General features: G+C 38.8%; 1 protein-coding gene across 1 annotated transcript in view; it reads right to left on the bottom strand.

The window, feature by feature from the left end:
* Window positions 1-1912: 1912 nt before the first annotated feature.
* Window positions 1913-27421, bottom strand: part of LOC136839403 (uncharacterized) — a 122468-nt gene continuing 96959 nt past the window's right edge. The window contains exons 11-20 of the mRNA XM_067105397.1: window positions 25277-25449; window positions 24840-24965; window positions 24147-24398; window positions 21608-21723; window positions 21251-21443; window positions 20408-20637; window positions 19233-19349; window positions 18973-19118; window positions 15371-15514; window positions 1913-5335 (exon numbers count right to left, since the gene is read on the bottom strand). Of these exons, the coding sequence (XP_066961498.1) occupies window positions 5100-5335; window positions 15371-15514; window positions 18973-19118; window positions 19233-19349; window positions 20408-20637; window positions 21251-21443; window positions 21608-21723; window positions 24147-24398; window positions 24840-24965; window positions 25277-25449 (1733 nt within the window). The 3' untranslated portion in view covers window positions 1913-5099. The remainder of the gene's footprint in view (window positions 5336-15370; window positions 15515-18972; window positions 19119-19232; window positions 19350-20407; window positions 20638-21250; window positions 21444-21607; window positions 21724-24146; window positions 24399-24839; window positions 24966-25276; window positions 25450-27421) is intronic.

Here is a 27421-nt window from a genome sequence, read left to right as displayed (position 1 = left end):
CTGGCTCGAAAGAGACAGGGGGACAATTGGACATAGGACACAGGTGGATGCGCAAACGTTAGCTCGGACACACATGGACACTCGGAACTGGGCTCTCGGAAGTTGGGAGCTTGGAACACGGGCGCTCGGGACCTGGGAGCTCGGAACTTGGGGGCTTGGAACTCAGGCACTTGGAATTCAGAAGTTGGGAACTCGGAATTTGGGTGCTCAGAATTTAGGCGCTCAGAAGTTGGAACTCAGAATTTGGGCGCTCAGAAGTTGGGAGCTCGGATATTGGAAACTTGGAACTTGGGCACTCTCTGACTCTGTCCAGATTCGGAGAGCAAAGACGATAACCACTGATGCACCAAAACTGGGAAATATATCTTTACAATGGCTGAGATAAATCCGAAAAAACGCCACTGGTGTCACTAGTCTACACTTTGATCCATAACTAACCACACTGGGATAAAAAAAAGTCATCGGCGCCACTACGGCCAAGGCAAGGGGCAAAACCCTCTCAGATTCACATGGACCGACAGTATGCCTCCTCCCAGTTTTAGGGGAGTCTGATGAGGACTGGTTTTAAGAGATCTGATAGGGCCAGATAGTTACCTCCTCCACTACACATCCAACAAGACGCCTTTCCAGTGGCTGTCTGCCGATACCTGGGACCGCAACAGGCTTGACTGAGGGGGCAACAACTCGTGTGGAACCCCACAAACTCCCTTGGACTTACAGTTTGCCTCCTCCCAGGTTTGCAGGGGAGTTTGACAGGGACCTTCTATCTAGGAGCATCAGGGGACAAGTAGTCACCTCCTCCACTGCACTATAACAAGGTTAACATCTGTTAACCAAGACATAAGACTGGCAAAGGTATGTAAAGGGAAGCATGGGAGCCAGGTGTGGGAGCACATGGTAAGATGGCTAGTAGGAGAGAATTGGCGCTAGTGCTGGCACCGAGCGCATGAGAAAGGGTGTTGGGGGCGAAGCTGGCGCCCGAGATCAGTGCCAGCAAGTTTGTAGCGTGAGCTGGTTCTTGGCTGTCGAGAACGTCAACTCGTAGCCGCCAACAAAACCCCCAATTCTCTCGTTACTACTTTTTGCCTAACACTTTGAGTTCCACTAAGGAAGGTGTGACGGTTATGTCAAAAATTTATTTACCGGATGCTTCCAGGACGCACAGGTCCACTAAATAAATCGTAATCGCGAAAGTTACATGCTTAACGAAATGGCAAAATACCCAAAAACTACTTTCAAGGCAATTATTGATGGCTTGCGCGAAGCATATGGCTGATAAACAAATCATATATTGCCAAAATTATGGCCTAATGAAAGATAGTAATGCAGTTTCGTAACATCTGAAAATTACTTTAAAGCAAAAACATTACCGGCATCTCGCCAGTAGCCTATGGTCGGTAAACAGTTTATGAATTACAAAAGCTAACGCCAAATGAAAAGGCGTAACATACACCAATTACTTTATAATGGAATGCCGTAACATCCAAGAATTACTTTTAAAGGCAACTATTATCGACACCGCCAGAAGCCTAACCGGTAAACAAACCATCAATGAAAATGGCGTCATTTACCGGTAGCTTGATGATGACTGAATCAATGTAAAACAAAATAAGACAAAACTCATCATGAAAGATTTCAGCTTGAAGACTATACGCATTCTGATGGTTGATTTAAAGAACCCTCCATCGGAATCAGGTAAAAATAACTGGAAATTAATGAAAAAAGGTACTGCCAGACCAGGTGTTGTCACCACGGACGGCAGGAAACGAATGAGAATTGTTTACTAGGTCATTCCAATATTCCGTTAATGGGACAGGCTGATCGCCTACACAAACTATATTGAAGAGCTACCCGCGAAATTTTCAATCTAAGCTGCCGTTAAAGTGGAAACTATAGCTATGTAATTACTTGGTAAGTTACTTATATAAAAACAATGATTTTGTAAAATAGACCACTTTTTCTGCAAACCCATTAATCAATCATAAACTTCCAGTACCCCTCTCCCTACCAAAACTCCTCCAGAAAAGAAGTTAACATACAGGAATGATGCCTTTCTTCTCTTACAGCCACTCAAAGGAATTTTTCCTTACAAGATCTTTCAAGCTGGTGAGACCAGAGGTATTTTGCACAGATTAAGGCTGTTGTATGTTTGATGGGTTTGTTGAAAAATGTCTTATCGTAAAAATTTTTTCATTATGTAGTTGTTAACCAATGAAGAGTTATGTTCTCAGGTTTCAAAGCTTCTGTGAATATACCAGTTACTGTATGTAAAATGAAAAAAAGGAACAAAGATTCCCTTCCTTTGATATTTGCAAGACCTTACCTGTGAAATAAATAAATAGTATAAGTTACAAGTGAGGGAAAAAGAGGTCACCCTTCCAATATTATCGTACTGTTTAAAGTTCAACCGAATGGTCTGATATGAACAACTCTTGCCCTCCTTTGTGCCTTGCTAGTAAGTAAGAAGAAACTATACTGATAATGCAAAATAAGAATAATCATAAAGAAGCCATTTGCTAGAAAAGAGTATCTTACACTAAGTACCCTTCCAGCTCCTGCAAGTACATCAGAAAAAACAAATTTCTTGCATTTTCAAGTGAACTTTCCTTGAAGTACAATATGGTGTAAAATAATTATGCCTGGCTAACCAAACACAAGTCTTCCTTTCCAGCATTAAACTCACCTTTTATATTGCTGCAAATTTTATTCAAATGTATTTGTAAGACTGGTTGGATGTATTAAGTGGCAATTCATATTAATCCAAACTTGCTTTTCACTTTGTTACAATCATAATTATGAAAAAAATATATATATATACATACTGGACTAATATTATGGATTTGCTGAAAAAACTGTCCTTTCAACAGAAAAGCAGTTTTGGCAGTTTCATCATTCGTAATTTGTAGTACATCATCTACTTCAAAACACACAAATATAACTAATAAAATAATTTCAGAATAATACTGATATAAAGAACAACTGTTTCTTTAATTTGTTTAACCTAGTCAATTAATTTTTTTGTTAAGTTTTTTATACGTAGTCAAGTACTGTAATAAAACGTTTAGAATTCCTATTTGTAAGTTTTATGTAGTGAGAATTGAATGCCTATATAACTGTAAGAACCTGCCATTTAACAAAACTTAAGGTAAAACAGCAAAGAAAAAGAGAACTGAGAAATAACTAGTCTACTGTATAATGTTCCTACTATAAAAAGATAAATTAACAAAATGATCATCTGCATCTGACATCCATTAGGGCAATGATCATTCACACAAAATCTTAAATCAAGATAAAAAAGGATACAGATGACCAAAATACAGTAAATGTCATCTTTGAATATATGAAAAAGCAGTAACCCTGAAAATTCTTTTTAGCCAACTAGTCAAACACTGACAATATATCTAGCATTCACTTATGGTTGGAGAACATTCATAAAGTATATTATACTACCAGCACATTCAAACTTTGTTCATATGAGAAAGTAGTCAAAAAATACTCTAACTACATTAGTGTTTTAAATACAAACTACATAACTACAATGATAAAACACCTGAGATGTAAGCCCTTGGGAGCCAAAACATTACAAGCAAATCTAAAAGAGCCTAAAACTTCAAAAACCAGAGCTAAAATGGGTAACACAAATCTACTCCTATATGACAAAATTCACATGATCCTGTGTCTTTATAATTAAACAAACTCATCCATTACGTAGCCAACTAAGCCGTAAAGGCAGAGTACAGCATTAGGAACTACTGAGCAGGAACAGTGGCACAAAGAAAATAAAAAGAATACCAAAGAATATCATTACAGCATATATGTATAAAAAAGTAGCTACTGTATACACACACCACATAGACTTGTCTGTTTTGTGTTCTGTATTTTTCTAGCTTCATTATTTTTGATTTATGTCTACTTTACACATATCAGTTGTATTATTATCTTAACACTGCTTTTTGTACTAGCAAGTTTTTTCCTTTTTACTGTGTGCTTCTATCTTGGTAATTTATGTGTATACTTTATCTACATATTTCAAACAAGAAAGGACTTTGCAATCCACATAATGGTTCAATGTATGTATGTATATATGTATTATGTATCAAACTATGCATGCAGAGATATGAGCCTACTCCGCATTATTTATCAACATAAAATCAGTACTTTAATTTAGCTTGAATTCTTTTCCTGTACAATTCTTGTACATTCACAGTACAGACTACTGTTATCACCTGTTCAACAACTAGATAAATCAAGCTCTAGAGTAGTGTTCCATGTTTTAAAATATGGGCAATTGCAAAATAGACATCAGCCAAAAAATTTCAAATGAACTTAGGTTTTACAATACTGTACATGATTAAAAAGAAATATCAGTCATAAATATATCTCTGTGTAAGTTTAATTAAAGCTTTAAAAAATATAAAATACTACTGAAAGTAATAAGACCACACAAAAAGCTTTTCCATTTACTGTACCATCACGTAAGATACCTACAGTTACTTTATGCTGCATGCAAACAACCAAACTCCTAATACTCATACTAATCATGTAAGTGCAAGGAATAACCTGCCCGTCTGCGGGCGCACGTGGCAGACATCTCTCACCTATTCATCTCTTCAAATGCATTATGAACTATGCCTTTTAAATTGACCTTCTATTCTTATTATCACAGAAGAAACAAAACGCGATTCTTCAACTGACTGGACCATATAACAGCAGTGAATTCTGCTGGAGCTTAGGCCAGAACTTGTGAAAAGTTGTGCATGTATGTGTGTTCCTAACAGAAACTTCCCATCAGCCTTAAAGCAATATCTCAGATACTGAGACAAAGACATCACATCTATGAAATTTTTTGAATTTATAAAAACTCTAATACATAAGTCATGACCATGAGCATCTATGCCAGACTATATGAAAAAATTTACATCCAATTACAAAATTTATAAGGACAATGCTTTGTATAATGAGCTATTACAACAGCCCAAAACAAATAGAAGTTCCTAGGCCAAAGTTGCACATATAACTTCTAAAATGATAAACCATTTCAGTTCACTGTTAACCTAGTAATTTCAGCACCTGGTAAATCTCACCCAGAAAATTGTACACTACTCTTCCATTGACATGTCCTTTTCACAGCTTTCTCCAAGGTTGTCAATAATCTTATTTATCTGAAAACCTGGAGGCTCAGCAGGATCCTCACCACTTACACTATCATTCACTCCTGCCTGGCTGCTACTTATTAAATTATTTGAGATTTCCTCCTCTTCATAGTTCCCCATCTGCTTAGGCAAGCTTTCCAAGAATGCGAACTGCTGCGGCAGGGCTAAGTCAAACTTTGTTCCTGAAAAGAAAGTAATATATACCTATATGTCATGAATTAAAAAAACACAAGGATCCCATAATGACAATGCAAATTGATGCACTCATATACTGTAAATTCTTAAGGACTGAGCCAAAATGGTAGACTTGCCAGTAGGCTTTTACAGCATGGAAAATTAGTAAGGGGACAATCAGGAAGTATTTTTATGATAATTTATAATTGAAAACAAACCCAACAGTGTGCAAGACCTATCTGTGTGATCAGCACTTCAAAAGACACACCTAGAAAGAACACCACCACTTGTCCTGACAAATATACAGCATGAATTCAAGCTCCCAAATGGTGGCAAGTTATCTTCGGCATTGTCTGGACTCGCCACAGCAATTATTCTACACCAGTCACTAACTCTATTCATTGAAAATTTTGCCTAGCTATATCAATGCCAATAAGGAAAGCAAACAGCAATGAAATTTGGCTAAAGCAAACAATGAATTATGCCATGGCATTTCAAATGATAGTTGTACAGTCAACTGCAATATAAAGTCAACCGCAACTATATTGCGGTTCAGCATTCACAGCTTCAGTTAATCGCAGATTTTTCTGTGGGACGTATCTCCAAATATATCGTGGAAAATTCACTAATTCACAGGTTTTTTTGAAGAGCAATATTCACTAATTACTGTATTTTCATGTTATTTTTGTGACTAAATAAATTTTTTATGATAAAATATCAATAAAAAGGATTTTGACAAAGGAAAAATCTATTTCTGGAGAGGGGCCCGTGTCACCCGGTGAAACAGTCCATTCAGCACTTATTTCTAGGTAATTCCGTTGCTAGATACCAGAGAAAGCTAAATGAAATGCTGGAGTTACTACCCCAGAGCGAGCTCCACTAGATGGAGTCGTGTATGGAAAAGGGTGAACTACAAAAACACGGAACCTTATCCTATAGAGATTCCCAATGTCAAAAGTCCCAACGAGAGAGGTGCCGATACAAGCCCATGCACTACTCGCGGACTGTATACAAGGCAACACTAGCCGCATTCCATGTTAGCACCTACCTCACTAGAATGAAGTTTATCAAGGGAGGGAGAGAATGAAAAACAGGGTGGGTCACCCGGGTGACACGGGCCCCTCTCCAGAAATAGATTTTCCTTTGTCAAAATCCTTTTCTGGATCGGGTCCCGTGTCACCCGATGAAATAGTAACAGAGAAATAAACATCATTCTTATGCTATTAAAGACTTAAATAGAAACGTTGAAAACTAGGAGAATTCTACCCTGAACATAAGTAAGGTCCTCTAAGTTCATGTAATGAAAATAATGTAAGTGGTCACCGTCTAAGATCATGAGCTTAGAATAGCACCTGAATAGGCTTGTATTAAGAAAATACTTCCTGCCTAATAGCAGACCCAATGACAGTGCCCCCTTTTTTAAAGGAGAGGACCTGACAAAATTGCGAGGTCCTGTCTAAAAGCCTGCAAGGAGAAAACTGGACACAGAAACAGACCTTGTAAAAGGGAGTACTTTCCAAGGTGACCAACGAAAATGAGGACCTTCAATGTAGATAAAAAGTTAGGGTGAGAATTCAACACTACCCCTGAAGAGGGGAAACCAAACTGATTGGTTCCGCCAGACAAACCAAACTGATTGGTTCCATGAGACAGGCAGACAGTACAGGAAAACTAACACTAGAAGCTAAGCTGATTAAAAATTTTTGGGACTTCCTTAACAAGGAAAGATAAGAACAAGGTGATTGTTGGTTACGAAGCTAACTCCGATACATTACTCAAAGACCAGGAAACCGAATGTGGACGGAGTACTGTTCTTAGACGAACACAGACCTTAGGGATGAAAGTTAAGGGCCTGTGAGTCTGGTTCCAACAAAACACTTTCCTCGAGGCCAATGCGGTCGTGCATCAGTACTATAGCTTCAAAACTATGTGAAGAGTGCTAGTTACTTAACTGCAGAACCATACTGCAGTAGAGTAGGATCCCTTAACTGATTTCAGGAAAACAGTAATAACAGGACCAATATCAGTTTCCTCCTCAACTGTAAGATTCACAAAGACCACAAAGCCAGGACATCAGAGTTTGAGGGGGCTGACGCAGGCTGAGTTTATACCAGACGGGACAGCTTGATAGTTTGTGGCTGAATTGGGTTGCAAACAGACCTACTTCCAGGCCCAGGAAAGGTCACAAGACTACCTGAATGATGCTCCGCCTAAGGACTATTCCGACACCAGGGGAGGCCCTGGATAGGGAAAAAGCAGTGACCTTTTGGACCCCTACGAGAAGGGTGGTAGACAGAGGCACCTCGTCTGTTGGTTATGGAGAAGAATGAACCATAACCTGAACGGAGCAATTCGAGTCCAAAACCACCTGTTTACGCAGCGCACTATTGCTGTTTTGTTCAGAACCAGCCTAAAAGGAAACCTCTTGGGGGGGGAGTTTCCAAGGACAGGAAGACTGTCACCGCCCTCCAAAGCGTTGATATGGAACTGTCGGAACGTGACCGACTAAGTACCATGTACTCCATTGGGCCAAAAAATAACCACCTCACCCGCCAGAGAGGTGACGGTGTGGAATACTGAGGCCGGAGGGGAAAGCTGGAGAGGAACTGACTTGGTAAGCACTTGACAGTTGTGCAAGGCCGGAGGCCACTATTCAAGTAGGAGGAATCAAGGAGACACGTCCCTGACTCCACCATACCCGGTCATAAACTCCAGCTTTGACTTCAGAAGGAGAACCGTCACTGAAGCAAACTGGAGAAAACCAGGACCTTTTCTTGGGCACAGGGAGAGGTATGCTTGAGATGATGAAATGATAAGATGCCCTTGCTATCTCTTTCCACTTCCACTGGATTCATAACTACGGGAAGGCTACCCTCCTGAATCAGGTGGGATTCCTTCCTGGTTACTTAGAAGCCCAAAGACTAGAAACCGATTATAATGACCGGCGCCCTCAGGCAATTCCCGGCGCTGGGTGCCCAAATGAGCCAGGCAACTAGATATGCAGCTAGCATAGCCTCCTAATACCGGAGCTGTTGAACTACGGTATTGTTCAAACTGGCGAAGACTCTGGAGCCGCATTGAGGAGGGCATGAACCTGAAGGTGCGCCTGCTCCCGAGTCTGAATCCCAAGAAGGGATAGGACCTTTCTGCAACCAAGATGTGAAAGGAAGCGTCGGAAAGGTCTATAGAGGTGGTTACGGCTCCACGGCGCGCAGTAGGATCCGAACCCACAAGACTGTAAGCAACCGAGACTTGCCGCATGAATAAGGAAAACAAACGGGACACGCCGGGAAAAATTTTCCAGTGGAAGGAACTTCCTTGGCAGACTGAAAAAGCCTGACAGGCCATTCGCAAAGACCCCCCAGAACTCTGGCCGGAGGCTGATTGAACCTGATTGGGGGGAACAACAGTCCAGCTCCACCCGGGCCCTGATAACTATACTCTGGGCCCAGGAACTGAAGTTCAGTAGCCCCGAAAATGGTACAGCCTCCCACCCATATGAAAATACTACAGGGAGGAGGCTTGATTGCCTCCGTGAAGCCTGAAAAGCCTTCCCAATTTCTCGGAGAGGAGTAGGATGCATCCCTGCTCTATGATAACCCCGAGGTCAGAGCCTCTTGCCAAATGTCTAGTGAAAATTTTTTCCTTAGGTTTTCGTATGAAGCAAAGAAAACCCCGGCGGGCATTGCTATCTCTTTCCCGTGGGGGAGGCAGAGACACACGGGGGCGTTACAAGGGGCTGATGTGTTGGCTGAACCCGCACACATCGAGGTGGAGGCTGGGAGTGAGAGCTGACGGCTGTCTAGGGGCAGAGACCTGAAGAGCCTGCACCACCGCCTGAGCAGGGGGGCTCTTGAACTACATGAACTTCTTGCCGGACTTAGGGCAGGTCCCAGCAAGATCAGACCGTTTCTGCTCGTAGGGTAGACACCCATGAGAACGGAGGCTCTGGGTAACAATAGTAGCCCCAGATGGGCCGTAACAACGCCCACCTGGGAAAAGATTAATTCTCCAGGTGAAACCGTTCATAAGATTTTTCAGCTCAAGGCGGAACGGGCAAGCCTGACTTACACCCTGTTTCAGCTTCCGAAAATTGACTCCGGAAGCTTAGGGAGCTGTACGCTGAATAAATTAGAAGCGTAGTCCAGGGTTAGAAGATTCACTGTGAATGTATCTGTGATATCTGTCTCCCGGAAATGCCTCAGCGATACATTTTCAAAACAAGCCTGTTGATAAGAGGGGCTACATTCGGAGCACAAGGGGTAAAAAGGGCTCTCCAAGAGAGCACGGTAAGACCCCACAGCTGGCGTGAACTTGGAATTCTCCGCCTGCCACTCCGTTAGAGTCCTCAGGGAGACGATGTGTCCAGCCCCTAGCTGAGGGCTCACTTATGGATCCTGCCAGACAGATGCCATGCTCGTTCTGACAGTCTGGTAAAACCCGGATAAGAGGATACCAGACCGGAAGGGAAGAAATGCCCTTCCACCAACCTCCGTGTGCCCACATCCCCGACAGGAGGGTGCCTTCATGCTGGGAAGCATAAAGGGAAGGCACCAAGATTCCCCAGACTGGAGGGGAAAAGAGGTGGAGATGTCGAAACGATAGAATTCCAGAACGGAGCAGGACTTAACAGGTGATCCATTGACAATGAGTCTTGAGATTAATCTCTTGGGATTTAAGCTCCTGGGAAAGGGAAGGCATGGACCATGACGTAGATAGTTAGTTAATAGGTTGACAATGACCCTCATAACGAGCTCCTTATAAGGAGACCCGTAAAAAGTTTTCAACAAAGGAAGGAGGGGGTAACCGCCTTGCTTTGCTTGGGCCGTGTCCTTTCAGAAGACGAGGCCAAACTTCGTAGATGGCACCGGATTAGAGATCCGAGGCGTCCTGAGGGGGCCCCGGAGCGGTCTTCTTGGTTTAAAAAAGGGTGGTCTTTTTTTTTTTTTTTTTTTTTTTTTTACTGACTTCACCTTAGGGACGGTAGACCAGGAACCGTCGAAAAAATGAGAAGGTAACGAATCCCTAAAGGAAAAAGTTTGCCTCACCTAATTCGAGCTAAAGCGGAAAAGGCTTGTCTCAATTATTCCCGCACCTACTTATCGCTCCGGGACGATGTTCACAGGTCCGAGAACGAGACAGAAGGCATAAACGTCTTCAGAAAACTCTCCGTAACCAATTAACAGGCGAAGAGTTACGAGACTTGCGGCCGGCCTCAGGAGGGGAAAATTAGAACCCCAGACACCGGAGGAACAACTATCAATAATTTATATAAGACGGAGTTTGGCGAAGGAAAAACCGATAGGTGTATATGAAACCTACCAATTTACGAGAATCTCGCCCCGAAACGGAGTTTGGCGGAGGAAATCGATAGGCGTATATGAAACCTACCGATCCACGAGAATCTCGCCGGAGAGAGCCCAAACACGAAAGATTAACTATTAATAAGCCACAAGAGCGGAGAACCGATAGGTTTATATGAAACCTACCGAATTAACTAGAATCCCGCCGGAGACGGAGTTCGAAAGAGAGCGACTATTAATAAAGCCACATGAGGCGGAGCTTGACGGAGGTAAAACCGACAGGTATATATGAAACCTACGGATTCATCAGGTAGCCTGCTTGGGAGAGCATAGCGCATAACGCAACCTGCCGGGTGCCAAACGACTAATAATAAGCCAAAGGAGGCGGCGTTTGGCGATAAAACCGACTGGTGTAAATAAAACCTCACGGATTCATCAAGTAGCCTGCTCGGAGAGAGCATAGCGTACTTTACAACCTTCCGAGTCAAGAATAAGTCACATGAGGCGGAGTTTGGCGGAGACGAAACCGACAGGTATATATAAAACCTACGGGTTCATCAAGAAGCCTGCTCGAGGAGAGCATAAATACACTTCATAACCTTCCGTGCCAAACTATAAATCCAAAACAGACTGCGCGCACCGAATGGGAGCCATAGACTCCGTGACCGCTGGTTTGTTGTAGGATAAAAAAGCATTCCTGCACTTGACAAAACCAGTCGAAAACGTATGAGAGAAAGGCATGCTGGAACGGATGCCGGAGCAGAGTACCGTAGCAGCCAAAGCCTAGTCAGACCAGGAAAACCCCAGAGAAAACCGGAGAGAAAACCGGGCTAACAGGACAAAACTCATAGACATAAAAACAGAGTCAACGGAACATTCCGAAGCAATCATGTTTGAACAAAATGTGGGAAGGTTATGAACAGTTCGGAAGTGGGCGCACTCCGAGCCAAGAGAGAAAACCCGGAGGAGGATATCCTGAACGAAGTGATAGCGGTGGGGGGAATAAATAAATAAAACCGCTAAACACTAAAACCGCCGTAGCAGTAAGCAAGGAGAGCGCCCAACAAGATAACGAAACACCGAACAGGTAGTAGCAAAAAGGAGGGGGAACGCCGAAAAAATAAATAAAGCGGAAGACAGTTAGGTGGAGAACGCTAACTGGCCTCGTATGAGATCCCAACAGTGAGGTGCGAGCGTGTAGGAAGCACCACGAAGGGAAATAGTCGACGTAAAAGGAAGGGGGAAGGATAGGCCAGGAGGTTGGTAACCCAAAGCAGCGACCAGGGGTGGGACAGCACTCCCGGGCGCCCAGAGATTCTCATAGATCCTCGCTATGTAAGCTGTGTCATAAAAACGACAAGAGCGAGAGAAAAGAGAGGAAGGGCAAAAACCTCTACGGCCAGGAGAGCAATGAAACATAAAAGGAGTGTGAACAGGAGTGGGGAGAGCACTCCTGGTCACCTCCAGGTCCAGGTGGAGTGCCAACTCAGACACACCGAAGGACAATCAATCAATGCAGAGGGGAGGGATTTAGGCTACGACATAAAATAAGGATAATTGCTCTCAAGCCTTGGAAAGTTAACAAACTTGAAAACAAACCAAGGGGAGAGAGAGCAAAGGATAAAAGGGAGAGAAGGGGACTCTCGAAACCACAAAATAACATATATATAGTCGGTAAAAGAAGTGTGAACAGGAGTGGGGAGAGCACTCCCGGTCACCATTGGTAAGCAACCCAAAGAAGGATTGAACTAGGATAGGCTACGCAGGTAAACCCTCGCTATTCCAGCTTAACTTATTAGGAACATTAGCCTAAGTGAAAAGCCGAAACAGGGAGAGGGTGGACGTAGGCAATATATCCAAGTCAAAACCAAACAAAGGGAAGCACCAGACATAAAACACACATGTACAGAACGAGATCACCGACATGAAACTCATACGTACAGATCGAGATCGTCCCCTCCTAAACGAATTTTTCCCGAAGGAAAAAGTGTTACAGCCAACCCCTAGGCTAACCTAACTGAGGCGATGTAAAGGAAGGAAGCCTAGGAGAGGGGTAAAGGCTACAAATAACTCAAAAAAATCATAATAAAACAAAAAAATTGTCTGTAAGGTACATGTAGGAGGACAGGCAGGCCCAACACGACATGGACGTGAAGGGACATGACCGACCTCCAGTTAAATGAAAGTATCCCAAAAATTCAAAAGCATCCAAGCACAAGGTCAAAAATTAAATGTAACAATGAAAATCATGTTCCCATACACTTAGAGAAGTGAGTCTAAAACAAGGCAAAATAAAGCCAAAATAAGAAGCGAATAGGCCGAGGGGAACCACATAGCCTAAACAGCAAGACAGCACTTGATCAGGAAGGGAACACAAAATTCACAAAATAAACAAAATTATGAAAACAAAGTAAAAACCGTAACAGTACCAATGAAAATAAGATCCCCAAAGGCTAAGAGAAGTGAGTGACAAAAATAAAGCATAATGAGGCCATGATAATAAGCGAATGGGCTCGAGGGGAAGCTCGTAGCCTAAACGCTCAACAACATTTCTCGTGTGAAGCCACGATAAAAGCTAATGGGCCCGAGGGGTAGCTCGTAGCCTAAACGCTAAACATCACTCCCGTAAAGAAGCCATGATAAAAAAATAAATGGGCCCAGTGGGTAGCTCGTAGCCTAAACGCTAAACATCACTACCATAATAAAATCACTCTCGTAATGAAGTCATGAAAAAGCGAATGGGCCCGAGGGGGTAGCTCGTAGCCTAAACGCTAAACAGCACTTCTCGTAGTAAATGGGTACAGAACAAACAAAAATTAATCAAACCCACTAAAGATAGGGATCATTAATGGTAAAACATCCCAAATAAAAAGGGATACAAATAAAAAACACAAAACAAATATGCCAATCCAAGACCAAGAGGTCAAGAGACGACGTGAGAGGAGATCGAGACAGGCGTTATAAATTCCTTTAATTATTAAACTAAAGGAAAATAAGAAGCCTCAATCGCCTAAAAAACAACAAAACACTGGTACTCAAGTAATTGAAGAAGAACCTTGCGAGGATGCCATAAAAATCCAAAATAGAGCACAAAATAAGGATCACAACGAAATTACGTGTGAAACTAAAAAAAAATAAAATGGAATGCGGCTAGTGTTGCCTTGTATACAGTCCGCAAGTAGTGCATGGGCTTGTATCGGCACCTCTCTCGTTGGGACTTTTGACATTGGGAATCTCTATAGGATAAGGTTCCATGTTTTTGTAGTTCACCCATTTCCATACACGACTCCATCTAGTGGAGCTCGCTCTGGGGTAGTAACTCCAGCATTTCATTTAGCTTTCTCTGGTATCTAGCAATGGAATTACCTAGAAATAAGTGCTGAATGGACTATTTCACCGGGTGACACGGGACCCCGATCCAGAAAATGTATTTTTTCAATGCATTCTAAAATATTTGGGTACAGTATTTAACTTTACTTGTGGATTCCCAAAGGTTCCCCTATCTATATTAACATAAAATGATAAGGCTTGAATACTATTGTATGAAAGAAAATGTATGTGACAGAATAGAAGTAACTCGATTAGTTTTCGCCTTGGTAATAGTAACAGTTGTAGGAGCATTCACACATAGCTGTAAGCCATATATTTTTAACGATAATGTTGAAAGATGACTTTGAAATGATATTAAGGTGTTTTAGGATGATAGTTTAAGGTATAATTAGGATGATAGTTTAAGGTATAATTGGTGTCTGAACTATTAAAATAGGCAGTTATAATTTTTAGAGGGATCTTTGAACTACAGGCAGTCCCCTGTTATCGGCAGGGGTTCCACTCTGATGGTGTGACAATAACTGAAAATTGGTGATTTTCAGCAGCTTATTGGCGCTGAAAATAGCCAATTTTCGGTTATCAGCTCCTCTGTTAGGTATGTATTGGTGCCAATACCCAATTATCAGTGCTGATAAGCAGAAATTAGTGATTTTTGGCAGCAAAATTTGCTAGACAAGCGTCGTAAAACCAGATCGCCAATAACCGGGTACTACCTGTATTAAAATAGGCAGTTAAAAGTATTTTTAGAGGGGGTTTCCAACTTAACATGAATTTCAACTTATTGCAGGTAGTTGTGGTCCCTACCCCCGTAAATACCAGGGGTAGACTGTAATTACAATTGGCTTAACTCCAAAACTTATAAATACCTGTGATATAATTGTTTATTACTAGTTCCCACTGATGTTCACCAAAAGGAAAAACTAAAAAATAATGGAAGAGAAACATACCACAATAAAGACCAAAGAGTGGCTATAAGAAACAGAAAAAATAACATTATGAGAAGAACAGCATCCGACACTAGGAGTAGTAATGACAGGTGAGGTCTGGCTGAAGATACATGGGAATGACTTACCACATTACCTGCACTGGGAATAGTTCTTCATTCAACAGTAAGTTTCTTGGTACTGACCAAATAGATAGGCTAATGTCAATCAGTGGGTTTCGTGTTAAATTGCATGTCATCATAAGAGCATGCCATTTCAAGTCCAACCTATTACATCAATCTCTCTTTACCATTAGCTAAAGTCAACAGATACAGGAGATTTAATTTCTAACATGCTTTAGTAACCACTGTTAATTTTCCAGTATAGAAACAGTCCTACTGCTATACTGATGGAATCATTTTCTGCAAGGCTGCCTGTGTATGAAACCACCTTAACTATACCTTGAAAATAATTAGTTCTATATTACCTTGGCGGTGGTAAAATAATAAGTAAGCTGTTGAATATTCCTCTTCCCTGGGTTTTTGCTTTGTTACAGAGTCATCGTTAAAGTAATGCCATTCTCCAGTCACAGGGCTACGTGCAAATGCAGTGTAATGGCCTGCCTGAGCAACTGTAAATAAAACATAGCATAATAAATTACTGTCATTTTGTACCTGGCATGAGATTAAAAAAGCAAAATGACAAACTAAGTTTATCCTTTGCAACAAAATATTTAAAAAATTTCTTTCTGTATGAAAATAATACAATTTACATATTCAAGGTTCTTTATCATCCTTTGAAACGAAATATTTTTAAAAACTTTTGCATGAAAATAAAAAAATTTACAAATTCAAGATTCTTACTCATGATACAATATATCTTAAACATTCCAAACAGTAGAGACAACTTTAGCAACTTTTAAGACAAGGAAGCTTATAAATACAGTGTTCTTTTTAGTATTAAAAAAGTGGATGTAATATGTTCCATAAAATAACTAAGTCACCCTAAATGAACACATTAAAACAGTACATATTAAAATCTCAATCTTATTACAAGATAAAAATTTCTAGGTATGGCTGTAAGAAAACTTGAGAGTACAGCTATGTACATACTCAGTATTCTGGGGGCTAAAATATACTCATAACACATGTATATTTACTAAATGTTTACCATTACTAATTGTTACTTTTATGCAACTTTATGAATTCTACATATTATGCATTTTACTTATATTAAGTGACCTTGCATTTAAGGTTATTTCTGAGTAGCAGTCATTACTACTGATTTTCCTGCTGCTACTCACTTTTCCTTTAGGTATTAAAAGTGGGCATTGTGATGGGAACTTGATGTATATAAAATTACAGTAAATGTACCACTTTTCTCTTGAATGCAGTGCATCATTATCCCCACTTTTACTCTAGTCACCCTCCCTATTCAATATACTGTACATGAAAAAGTTGACAAGGAAAGGTCAAGCTCTCCATAGAGTCCAACCTACTACCTAGTCCTATGTCTAGGTCTGCTTGCTTTACCATTTAAGTGATTGCTTTCCATCCTATAGGGAATACTTTTACAATTCTCACTCCTCCTCTCCTGCATTCCATGGTTTTTCTGATATCTCCTCTGTATTCAGTTTTAGATTGCTTCATTACAACCCTCCATTCATAAGAAAGCCATATTTGCATTCTCAAAAGTCTGAGAATCAACTGCCTCATTTGCTGGGTCAAAGAAGAGTAATCATCATAAGTGTACTACTTGGACCTGCAAGTATGAAGCTGCCCTTTATCTCATTATTCATGGGTCTGTAGAAGAGTTAGCACCTCTACCAGAATATTCCTCAGCTTTTGCTCAGCACTTTCTAAATATTTCAGCTTTACCATTCTAAATTTCATCTTCCCTTATTTATCTTTTTTCATTTGGAATCTTTGCTGTGCTATTCTGTACTTCTGACAGTTTACTAATTAAGTTTTTCTTCAATATAAGTAAAACATTTGGCACATTCAGATTAATTAGCATTAGCTAACTTTGAAGTATTTAATTATGCTTTTCATATGGTAAATTTCCTTTTGATCCAAGTTCAACAAAAAAATTCTGAGTTGACTTGCTATGCTATTTCTTACTTGCTTACTTCTTATATATTTCCATGATATACTGGGTAGCTACTTGCTTTGACTTTAGCTACCAAAATGGTGATCAAGTTTTACCAGTGAAGGATATTAATGTGGTCATCATCATCATCATCATCATCTGTCACTCCTCATCCTCCTCCATTGATTAAGTCTCAGTTGTAGCCTTCTCAAGTTATCTACATTCTTCAAGAAATGGTAACCTGGCTTCATCCTAGTGTTGCAATCACTATAAACAAACCCTTTGCTTTATTATACACCTAGAAGTAAACCCTGTTGGAGCTTTTGCAACATTGATTACAGATTCATTTAGCCATCAATGAATCTCCTGAATCCTGGAACTGCTGGCAAAAAGCCTGACACTCTTGAATTCTCGACCTACTTAAATTGCAGTCTGAGCATATTACTGATGGGCTGAAGTGAAATTGATCAAGTTTTTATAAAATAACTGACTTTTTCATACAAACCCATCAGTCATATATAGATGTAACATTTTGCAACCCACTAAATCCTGTCTTTTTTACTTCCAAAAAAATGTATAATGAGGTGGAGCATGGCTTCATGGCTGTGGGTCCAGGTGACTCATGCATGAACAATTTTCACTGATGAGAAAGGATTGGGTGGAACTACAACCAGATGATGGAGCAGAATAAGAGAAATGAAGGTGGAAATGGAAGGAGCAGCATTTGAGAGGACCGGAGTATACCACCCACAGGTAAAAAAAAAAATGGCCAGGAGAGAGAAACATTCACTGAGAAGCTTCAAGCAAAAAAATGGAGGATCAAGATTGTAGATGATCAATACCCCTTACACTGGTCACTCTTGAAAGGAGCAGCATAGCAGAGAAGCCTCATCACACAAGACTTGACTGTGGCATTCACAGTGTGATGAAAGAAAAGTCTGAGGTATCGTCATTTGCAGTGCTGGAAGCACAACATTTATGCACATTCCACCGAGTGTATACATGACCCAGTGATAAAAGGACTAGTTTGCACACACACACATAGTAAGCAAGTGCTCTGGGAAGTGGGGATAATGTTCAACCCTATATATGACACTGCAAATGCAGGTCCTTGTCCAAAGATATAATGAACTGCAGGGCTTAAAAACCTGACCCACATAAGTATCCTGATGCATGATTAGATTAATAGCCCTTACTGAAGGTTAGCACAAGTAAGTACTGTACACTGTTATAAAAATGTTTAAAAATCACTTAATATTAAGCAATCAATAATAAGAGGACATCAGTTCACAGCTGAGAAAAAACAGGGACCCAAAGTTAACTGTAACTCTGGACTGAAGAAACAAGAAAATACTGAGAAACCAATGAAACCCAAAAAAGGCAATAAAGAAAAATCTACTTATTTAATTTCAAAACCAGGGACCAACTGAAATTGAAACAAAGATTACATGTTGAGGGTAATTATAGCAACACATAATTTGTCATTGACAGAAAGGCAGTGTGCACTTAAGAAGCAATAAATACATTAAACACTTGACATAACAATGTATAGAAGAAATTTAAACAAACATATGAATGAATGAAAAGAAATGAACAGCACAGCGCAGTCAAAATCATTGTCACTTCTGGAATGCACAGCAGCACAATTGAATTGCCAAGAAGTCACGCAAAGGAATAATGTGCCACCTTCTGGAGACGGTGGAGTCTGACTCAGGTAGGCACAGCAAGAATTTTCTTTCAGGATCTATCTCGTTTGTGTGAATGGGTAAACAAATATCTATATCTTAACTACTTAAAGCTATGAATATGCTTTGGTTACTTTTCTATCTTTGTTCATTCATAGTTGCTACATATAAATCAGATTAGCCTAGATCACTTAGCTTCATTTTGTTTTTATTTTTCTACAATAGCAAAATGATTTGTATCTTGTCTAGGAAAACATCAAATAAATCCTACAATATTTCATATTAAATATAAATGAAATGCAAGATAATTTCTCACCTCCCATGTGGCACACACAGGCATAAAGGTTGTACAAGTGACTAGTGCTTGTGTCACCAACAACATAATCTGAGACATTGAGGCCATCTAAGGGATATATCACCTTGTCGTCTAACTTGGTACTTGTCGTTCCATGAAACAAAAACCTAAAAAGATAGAAAAAAATATGCACACATGGCAAAAACAAGATCAAGACCTATACATCAAAGTTTGTCTTAAAAAAATTCAAATACATAAATGTAAGACTACATTATACCAACCTTTCAAGGTGAATTATGAGGTAGGGAGGATAACGCCACACAGATATAGTTTTAGTTGCACGTTGCTTACGCTCACACTTTGGACAAAACCACAGGTCTGTCTCTCCTAGAGTTTCACTGAAAAATAATGCCTCCTCAGACAGCCTTCTAGATGATAAAATCTATTAGTTAAAATTTAACTTAAATGTACATTGCATACAACTGTTTTAACAGAAAACTAAAATATAAGTTCACATCCAAATGCAGTATACCACTTTTCATCATGTAATTTAATGTTTACTAACAGTATATCACAGCCAGAAAGACCATTTTCTGGTCTGTCTTGGCAAGTATAAGAATCCTTCACCTGACCTGAAGCATCACATCTTTATCTTGGATGAAATTCAAACACTACAAATCATCATCATCATCATCCATAAATGTTATATTAGCTTTTCCATTTATGGGTTCAGGGTTAGATATTAAACGAATTCTCTTTTGCTCTTTCTGCCTGAACTCCCATCAAGTCTTGCCCAACTTCTTTTCAAGAATATGTGCTTCTTGATATGCTGGTCTAACAGTGCTTATGATGAAGTACGTGAAGCCTGAGCTGCATTTTTATTGGATTATAAATTAATTTAACAAGACCATACAGTCATACTTCTAAATGCTAATATAGCTTGTCCAAAAGATTTATTCTTAAAAAAGCAGTGAAAACTGGGGCAAAGTACTGTACAGTGAAAGATGAGAGAAAAGGGGACAGATGACAAGGGTAAAGTAGAAAGCAAAGCAACTGGAGTGTAAAAATAGGTGCTTGCAAGCAATATAAAGTGTTTGATTTCAATCTGTTTAACCTTGTGGGAGATGATGAGCTGGTAAGGATAAGACCAAGATGCTTGGAGATATGTTCATCTTATAAGCAAGAGTAATTTAATAATGCCCAAATAGCAATGAAATACTAATGGAAATGATGACCAATTAATAATGATTTTGTAGTGAATGAATGTTTCCTTTTCCCAAAATTAAAAATTCACAGATTCTGATCACAAAAATACAAAAAGTTATACTATCACAAAAGACTCCCAAAAATACATCACATAACTTCGAAAACCTCACTATCACACCTTGTTGCCACCCTGAGGAAGATCTTTGCTTCCTTACTAGTCCATAATAAGGATTACAATAATTCCACTAACCTTTGAGTAAAAGCCTTAAGACAATCGTACAAAGTAAGAGGGTCATTCTGACGCATGTTATTAAGAGAGGGATCATCATTGGTGGCAGCCAGCTGATACTGTTGTTCTGGTGTTAGACTTGTAAATCGAACGCACAAAGTATCACCAGCTTGTAATATGACTTCTGGTCCTGTAACAGCTTCACAACCTCGGCAGTGGGAGGAAAATAAGCATCGAGAACAATTGTAACCCTGAAATGAAAATAAAATGTAAAATCAATATTTTAACTAAGATTATAGTTAATAATTCCTGAGTAAGTCTACAATTTAAAAAAGTCATGTTTAGGAAATATCTGGATAAGTGAAAAATATGAAAGAAACAATAACATCTATCAAAGAATAAAATTAAAGTGGGCAAAGAAGAAATACAATACTTACTACACAATCCACAAAAGCATCTCAAACACTCCTGAATAAAAAATGTTAGAAAAATCATGGAAACATATGGTACTAAAACTTAGGCCAGGTAGTGGGTTACAATTTCAGTTTTTGCAAGAACTCAACTGTTGTATATCAAGAAAATAATACTAAAAGAGACAGTGAACTCTAGCATAGTGATGGATTAGGTTTACTCAAGGAAGGACATGCATATTAGCATTAACAAATCCCTCCTCATCCATCACAAAGCATTGTTTTAATACCAGAAAAGGGTACAACAGTCAGTGACAAGCATAGCATGCTATCACTCAAATTCAGCTGAATATGCCTGAGTTAGGCCTAAGGATAAGCTACTTATGTACCACATGCTGCAGCCTTTCAAAATAAAAATGGCATTGCTACTAGACAATTAACAGATCAAACTTACCCTTCCATCCACTAAAAGAAGAGAATAACTTGTTCCTGCTGGTATCCTAGAAGCTAGGGTTCGCATTAACGTTGATGGAGTCAACCTTGATGGCAGAGCAAGTAAACCTGGATGACCTACCAACTGCATACATCTTTTGTTATTGTTATCACTTTCTTGATCAACACGGAAAACAAGTGGAACTCGTAACATCCTATAAATAAAAAAAAAAATGTGTGAAAATGCTAAAACAGAAAAACTGACAAAATAGATATCATAAGATCCATGATAAATCTGGACCCTTTTAAACTGAACACTACCTTTCGAAAGAGCATTTGAATGTATTTATTTTCATCATAAAAACGGGTAAAGTGTTACCTAGCTTTTGGTTTTTCGGTTTTTCTTTTTTCAACAGGTATAAGATCTGCGGGTGAAAGTGCAGTTTGACAAACAGGGCAAGGTAAACTCTCTCCTCCATGATGTTTACAAGACATCTGTCAAAGATAATGAGAAAAGTTACCAAACAAGCATATTTCCACTTACAATATAGAGGGTGTCTTGAACACTTAAATTACCAATAAAACAAAATTACAAACCAAGAAATGTGTAGAAATTTTGATACTTTTATGGTACTCTGATAATTAGTTGTTATATCACACACCAACTGGGATTCTTGACGAGGCAAATTATTCCCTATCAAAGACTTCCTACAAACCCCTGTGCATTTAAAACATAATTCTGCATTAAAGACAGCTACTGTAAGACTTGCTTGCATAATTTTATCAAGAAACAAATCCTCTGGGTGTGCATCATTAATAGTAATAATACAGGTAGGCATCGAGTTACGTGGTTAGGTTCTTGCATGCACGTCGAAAGCAGAAATTTGACATAAACTGGTTTGCAGTGCAGTAAACGAATATATATATTTTTATACAGCAACTTTCTTCTCAGTCTTTACAGTAATGTATTATATTCATTTATTTACTTAGAATTCAGTAAATTTGTCATTTTACATTGTTGTGTTCCTTAACATGAATTATACTTACCAAGCACTGCATCATTCATATTGTACTATATACTAGGCTCTTAATAAATCGTTTTCAAGAAACTTACTAAAAAGGTATTATTGAAGCTCGGTTTTAATGTGATCATCAATTTCCCATTCTGTCTTGCAATATCACAAACCTTGTTTACATCTACATGGAGAGTTTTGTCAATTATGACGCCCTACACAAAGACCAACCATTCAATTTTTTTTTTTTTATTAAATTTTAACTGACTATCATATCATACTTATATATTTGCAGTACACAGGAGAACATTTTATCACTGTTGATATTATACTTTATTTCACTAATTCATTTTCCAATTCATCTCAATGTTTTGTACCTTGACCGTACATTTACCTCAACGTTGCATGTGCTTCAACATCAAGCCAGCTGTAATTACATCCAAAATATAATCAGTTTAACCTTATTTCAGTTGACTCTGATGAGTATTATACTACAGTAATTCAGTATAATCCTAGAAAGTATTTTACCATTGCTGCTCTTTATTTTGATCGCAACCAATTTCCGTTTCATCATATTGCTACAAAACGTTTTTGTGATGTTTGCATATCAAGTGTGGAGCATATTCTTTTGATGATGTTTACGTTCTCACATTTACTACAGGGTTTTTTCAAGCATATTTTAAGAAGGTTTTTAGCTCGTGGCTTTTGCATGGTAGATGTTATAATCTTTTATCATTTTTCATTTATTAATTCATCAAAATTATCGACAATTTTTCTTGCTGGGTCTTCATCTGCACTCACTCACTGCCTCTTCTGTCCCCTGAACATTATGCGAACTGAATCTTCTTATGAACCTTTTGAACCTTCCTGTACTTGCAAAGAAATCTTGTTGATATTCATCACCTTCATGCTCCTTATGGTTCTGAAACAGACTTCTAGCCTTTGCCTGGATGGTAATAAGGCTTAATGGTGTTCATTTTTCAATTTGGTCTTCTATCCCCACCCATAACCATTCCATTTCATGGATTGGCCCTTGCCTTTGCTTTGTAATTACAGTAGAGTTCATTGAAGCAAAACCTTTAAACAGCTTCAAGTATGTGCTTTCGATCCTTAAGAATTGTTGACACTGTCGGATGTGGAAGTTCTAAGTCACATGCTGCTCTGCTTATTCTTTGTCCTCCTTCATACTGATTAAACACATGCAGTTTTAATTCCAATTTAATTTCAAGTTGACAGTCTTTCTTGCCTTTTTGGCTGGCTGCATTGCTGATGATGACGGTGCCATTTTTAAACAGTAAATGAAGTGCAAATGACAACTATTGTTCTCAGGACTGATTCTAGCACAAGACAGTGTTCTGAGAGAGAGTGATATGAACGCAGGAGATGCTTGCATGTTCCTGCATGTTCGGCAGGCCATAAACTATCAAACATGTTTGAACATACACTGCTACAAATTGCAGTTGGTGTACAATAAAATGCCAGTTTGCATCAGAGAACTTTGGCATAAACATTTTAGATGGACGAATATCAAACTGATAGACAATCCTTCCAACCTAGCCATACATTCTTAAATTGTTTCATTGTATGATCATATGCCATGCTGGATATAGAAGTTTGATAGTGTGTGGCTGGCTTTACACATCGCTGGGGCTGTGCTACTCATAAGCGCTACCTGCTGCACGATGTTTTGTATATTTTTATTTTTTCCTTATTTTCTTTCTACTTTGCTACTGTCATAAACACAGATTGTCGTAAGTTGCACTAGTCGTAAGACAACACCTATGTCATATAATATTGTTAAAAAGAATGGCATTCTGTATGCCATTTCCATTCTTGTCAATGAAGTTTGCCTCAAAGATGGTCTTCTTCCAAAATAATAATAATAATAATAACAATAATACTAGCCTCAATACAACCATCACATAGCAGACAATCTTCACATGAATGATGTGTTCTCAATTCTGTCTGACACATCTCTTCTAAGCATATATTACAAGGTCGCCACTGTCCCCCACCACTGCCAGCTCCAACATTTCCTCCTCCACTGCCACTGCAACTGCCACTGCTGCTGCTGCTACTGCTGCTACCTCCAAAAACATTAGTAAAACTGGTGCTACTATGAGCAACATCTGCAGTCTCTAAGGTTTCACCCATTGCCTGTAATTTGAAAAATAAAATTATCAATGAGTCAAAACACTATAATACTGGCATCCTATAATTATAGTATATCTTTCATAAATAATAAATACCCACCATAACATGACTATATCATGGATACCACTCAAACCACTGCATATTCATTATATATGAACACATGAATGTAATGATTCCCTAAAAACCCTCACTACTCCTTCCCTAAGAGACTTGACAGTCAACAGTCAAACGTGTGAGATGGGGATTCTTGTTCCTTTTCTAACACTTCAGGCGAAGCGACCCAAATATCCAAAAAGGTTTATGCTTGGTCTTGAACAGTCACCTCTTCATTTTTTTTCTCTTTTCCTTTATCTCACCATTTTCACTACAGACCATAATGCCCAATACATTAAATGAACAGAGAGAAAAGGGGGATGTTTGCTAAAATTGTGAAAACAGACACACCTTTTCTGCAGCTTCTTCACAATTTGCAGGACCTTCTTCTTCAATGCTAGGTGGTGGAGCTGCTAAATGAAATGCATATATACTTCGAAGATTGTAATTCAGGAATTTTGTCATATATGTATCCTCCTGTAAAGCAATAAATATTTAAGCTTGAAATTCTGAATACAATGCTATAATTACGTTTGCTTTGTTAGCAAAATGATGTTTTCTAAAACAATTCTTAGGAGAGAAATTTCAGAATAATTTAACAAGTTATTCATTTCACTTTACCACAACTTACAATTGGACCACACACATTACTGTACATACATTAGAACTCATTTACAACTGCCAACAACTATGAAATGTTCTCCATACATTCAACAATGACAAACTTCAATGAGACGTGTGCAAAACAGTACTGCATTCTACTGAGTATTACAAAACTTTTATCTTACCACTATACGGGCTATATGATTATCAAAGACTTCTGCTGTAACCAAATGATCCACTGCGTTTAGACCTATTAACTTGCAGAGTTCTGCTTTGAGATCACCAACATCAGACACTTTACAAAGAGTGATTAGGTAACGTACTGGAACAGTGCCATCACTTGGGACATAAACCACACCTAAAAAATAAATTATTTTCAACATCATCCATTGCAAACATGAAATATTTAAACAGAGTACCTCAAAGACTGAGAGAGAGAGAGAATGTATGTTACAGCAGTATAATAAATACAATTATAAAAAAATTAATATTTGTCTATGTAATTTTACTTTATGGTTCTCATTTTACGCTGTCTACCTGTATATTTTCATATACAGGCATTCCTCGGTTATCGGCGGGGGTTCCATTCTGGAGGTGTGATGATAACCGAAAATCCCCACTAACCGAAAATCGGCGATTTCCGGCGCTTTTTTGGCAATTTTCGGGCTTATCAGCGCCAAAAAGTGCCGATTTTTAGTTATCGGCGCCTCTGTTAGTTATGTATTGGCACCAATACCCAATTATCGGTGCTGATAAAGGGATTTTTGGTGCCGAACATTGCCAATTTTGGTCGCTAGACAAGCGACGAAAATCGGCGATTTTCGGCACTGAAAATTGCTGATTTTGGTCGCTAGACAAGCCCCATAAAACCGGATCGCCATTAGCCAAGCCCGCCGTTAACCAAGGACTGCCTGTATTCATTAACAAAAAATACTTTTCAATTATCAAACAGCAGTTGAAACTGACTTTTCTCAGGCATTTCCTAAGGTAAAACAAAACCATCAATTGACAAGAAAATGCTTATTACTTAGCCCAGCAATATAAAATGTATGGCTGTGCATATCTACTAAGATATATGGATTAGACCCAGTTAACCCTTAAACGGCGGCTGGACGCATCGTACGTCGACTAAAATTGTCTGTCGGGTGCCGAGTGGACGTACCGTATATCGACTACAAAAAATTTCAACCTTCGGTCAACTTTGACTCGACCGAAATGGTAAAAAAACGCAATTGTAAGCTAAAACTCTTACATTCTAGTAATATCCAATCATTTACCTTCATTTTGCAACAAATTGGAAGTCTCTAGCACAATATTTTGATTTATGGTGAATTTTTGGAAAAAAAAATTTCCTTACGTCTGGGCGGTAACTCAGCCGAAAATTTCAGAAATTCTTTCGTCATTTTGTCGTAATTTTTGCACCGTTTTATACTAGCTGTTACATAAAGTTTAATATATGAAAATGTGCACAACTTCATGTAAAATACAACAAAAAACAACCCATGATTGTAGCTATTATCAGTTTTGAAATATTTTCATATAAATCACGATGTGCCAAAATTTCCATCTTCAGTCAACTCTGACTCGACCGAAATGGTTGAAAAACGCAATTGTAAGCTAAAACTCTTACATTCTAGTAATATTCAATCATTTACCTTCATTTTGCAACAAATTGGAAGTCTCTAGCACAATATTTTGATTTACAGTGAATTTTTGAAAATAACATTTTCCTTACGTCCACGTGGTAACTCGGCTGAAAATCTCAGAAATTCTTTCATCACTTTGTCGTAATGTTTGCACCGTTTTTATAATAGCCATTACATAAAGTTTTATATATGAAAATGTGTGCAATTTCATGTAGAATATAACAAAAACTAACTCATGGTTGTAGCTTTTATCAGTTTTGAAATATTTTCATATAAATCACGATAGAAAAAATTCGACCTTCGGTCAACTTTAACTCGACTGAAATGGTCAAAAACTGCAATTGTAAGCTAAAACACTTAGTCTAGTAATATTCAATCAATTACCTTCATTTTGCAACAAACAGGAAGTCTCTAACAAAATATTTTGATTTATGGTGAATTTTTGAAAAAAACTTTGTTTTACGTTTGCGCGTTACGAATTCATGCATCATTTTGTGATAATATTTTCTCTGTGTTGCTTTGATCGTTTTACAATTTGTTATATACCAAAATCATCGCAATTTAGTGTACAATACAAAGAAAAAAAATAACTCATTAGCTTTAACCGTTTTGCTCACAGCATGATTTGTATACAATTATATATGAATTTTTTTCTTTGCGCTGTCATATATTTCAATATTTACA

This window comes from Macrobrachium rosenbergii, chromosome 6 (assembly GCF_040412425.1).
Source record: "Macrobrachium rosenbergii isolate ZJJX-2024 chromosome 6, ASM4041242v1, whole genome shotgun sequence".
Taxonomy (NCBI): domain Eukaryota; kingdom Metazoa; phylum Arthropoda; class Malacostraca; order Decapoda; family Palaemonidae; genus Macrobrachium; species Macrobrachium rosenbergii.
The sequence above is the reverse complement of the archived record's forward strand: the minus strand, read 5'-3'. Positions and strand labels throughout refer to the sequence as shown.